The sequence below is a fragment of the Zosterops lateralis genome (assembly GCF_965231275.1).
Source record: "Zosterops lateralis genome assembly, chromosome: Z".
NCBI classification, from domain to species: Eukaryota; Metazoa; Chordata; class Aves; order Passeriformes; family Zosteropidae; genus Zosterops; species Zosterops lateralis.
Genome location: NC_139800.1, coordinates 9,898,473 through 9,900,228, shown reverse-complemented (window position 1 = coordinate 9,900,228; position 1,756 = coordinate 9,898,473). Strand labels below are relative to the sequence as shown.

General features: G+C 66.1%; 1 protein-coding gene across 1 annotated transcript; it reads right to left on the bottom strand.

The window, feature by feature from the left end:
- Positions 1–207: 207 nt before the first annotated feature.
- HTR1A (5-hydroxytryptamine receptor 1A) lies at positions 208–1,452 on the bottom strand (the record flags this gene model as incomplete). Its single annotated transcript, XM_083884038.1, has 1 exon — positions 208–1,452. Exon 1 carries the CDS (start codon positions 1,444–1,446, stop codon positions 208–210), a length of 1,239 nt encoding a protein of 412 aa, XP_083740164.1. The 5' UTR covers positions 1,447–1,452.
- Positions 1,453–1,756: the final 304 nt, after the last annotated feature.

Genomic DNA, 1,756 nt, shown 5'->3' with positions numbered 1-1,756 from the left:
GGGCCGGGCGTGCCCCGCCGGTCCCAGCGGAGCCCTGCCGTGACCCGCAGGGCTTTCCCGGCGGGCGCAAAAGCGAAGGACGCCGGAGCCCCCCGCCCTGGGGACGGCGCCGTGCGGGGACGGGGCGGGGGCGCGCTGCGGCCGGGGGCAGGCGGGTGCAGGAAGAAGTAACAGGACCCCATTCGCCCCGTCCCGGAGTGGTGGGCTTCACTGCCGGCAAAATTTGCACTTGATAATTTTCTTAAAAGCACTTTGGAAGTCTTTGTTGAAATAGGCATAGATAATGGGGTTGAGGAGGGAGTTGGAGTAGCCCAGCCAGTTGATGACTGCCCCCAGCCACTCGGGCATGTAGCACTTACTGTCACAAAAGGGCAGGACCAGGGCCACGATGAAGAACGGCAGCCAGCAGAGGATAAAGGTGCCCATAATGATGCCCAGGGTCTTGACAGTCTTCCTCTCCCGGGACAGAGCCATTCTCCGTTTGGCTTCCGTGTTCTTCTCGTTGCGCCTCTCGAAAGAGGGCGGCGGTGGGGAGCCGCACGCCTCGCTCGGCAGCGGCAGGTGAGTCTTGGAGGAACTGTTGCAGTGCTGGACCTCGATGATCTCCAGGGCGGTCCCGTCCTGGCCCTGCCGCACCGCGCCGTTGACACAAGCGCCGGGCTTGGGCTCCACAGTCCGCCGCCAGCTCTTGCCGGGCTCCCCGTTGCCTTTTTTCACGGTGGCCGGAGAGAGAGTGAGGCAGGTGTCGGCGATTTTTTTCTTCTCTGCTTTCTTCACTGTCTTGCGGATCCTAAAGCGCGCCGCCTTGAAGATGCGACCGTAGAGCACCAGCATGAGAAGAAGCGGGATGTAGAAGGCGCCGAAGGTGGAGTAGATGGTGTACCCGTGGTCCTTGCTGATGGTGCAGGCGTCGGGGTTGGAGCGGTCCTCCGGCGTCCTCCAGCCCAGCATGGGCGGGATGGATATCAAGAAGCCGATGAGCCAGGTCAGGCTGATGAGCACGGCCGCCCGCCGGGGAGTTCGCTTGTTGACATAGTCAATGGGGTCCGTGATGGCCCAGTACCTGTCCAAGGCGATGGCGCACAGGTGCAGGATGGAAGAGGTGCAGCAAAGCACGTCCAGCGAGATGAAGATGTCGCAGGTGACCTGCCCCAGCGTCCACTTGTTCAGCACCTGGTAGAGGGCCGCCATGGGCAGCACCAGCACGGACACCATGAGGTCGGTGACGGCCAGCGAGCCGATCAAATAGTTGGCCACGGTTTGCAGGGAGCGCTCCAGGGCGATGGCCGCGATCACGCAGGCGTTGCCGCTCACGGCGCACAGGATAAGCGTGCCCAGCAGCAGGGAGGTGAGGACCTGGTAGCCCAGGTTCACCTCGGCGAGGCCGGGGCCGCTCGTCCCCTCGGGGGAGCGCGCTGGGGAGGTAGTGTTGTTGGCCACATCCATGCCGGGCGGGGGGTGGGGGGGGTCGCTTCAGGAGACAGACATGGGAAGAGATGCCGGTCACTTGTGCGCTCCCCTGGCAGGAGGCATAGGCGCCCCGTGCGGTTTGGCCACGCCGGGCACCCCCCGCTCCACCACCCCTCCCTCCCCTATATAGCGCGGCGGGAGGCGGCCGGAGCTCGGAGGACGGCGGCTGGCGGAGCCGCCCCGCGCCCGCCCATCCCCGCCGCCTCTGCCCAGCGCGCAGCCCCGCGCGGTGGGGGCGGCCCTGCTGCCGCCGCCCGCCGAGATTCTGCCCCTCGCTCTGCCGCTC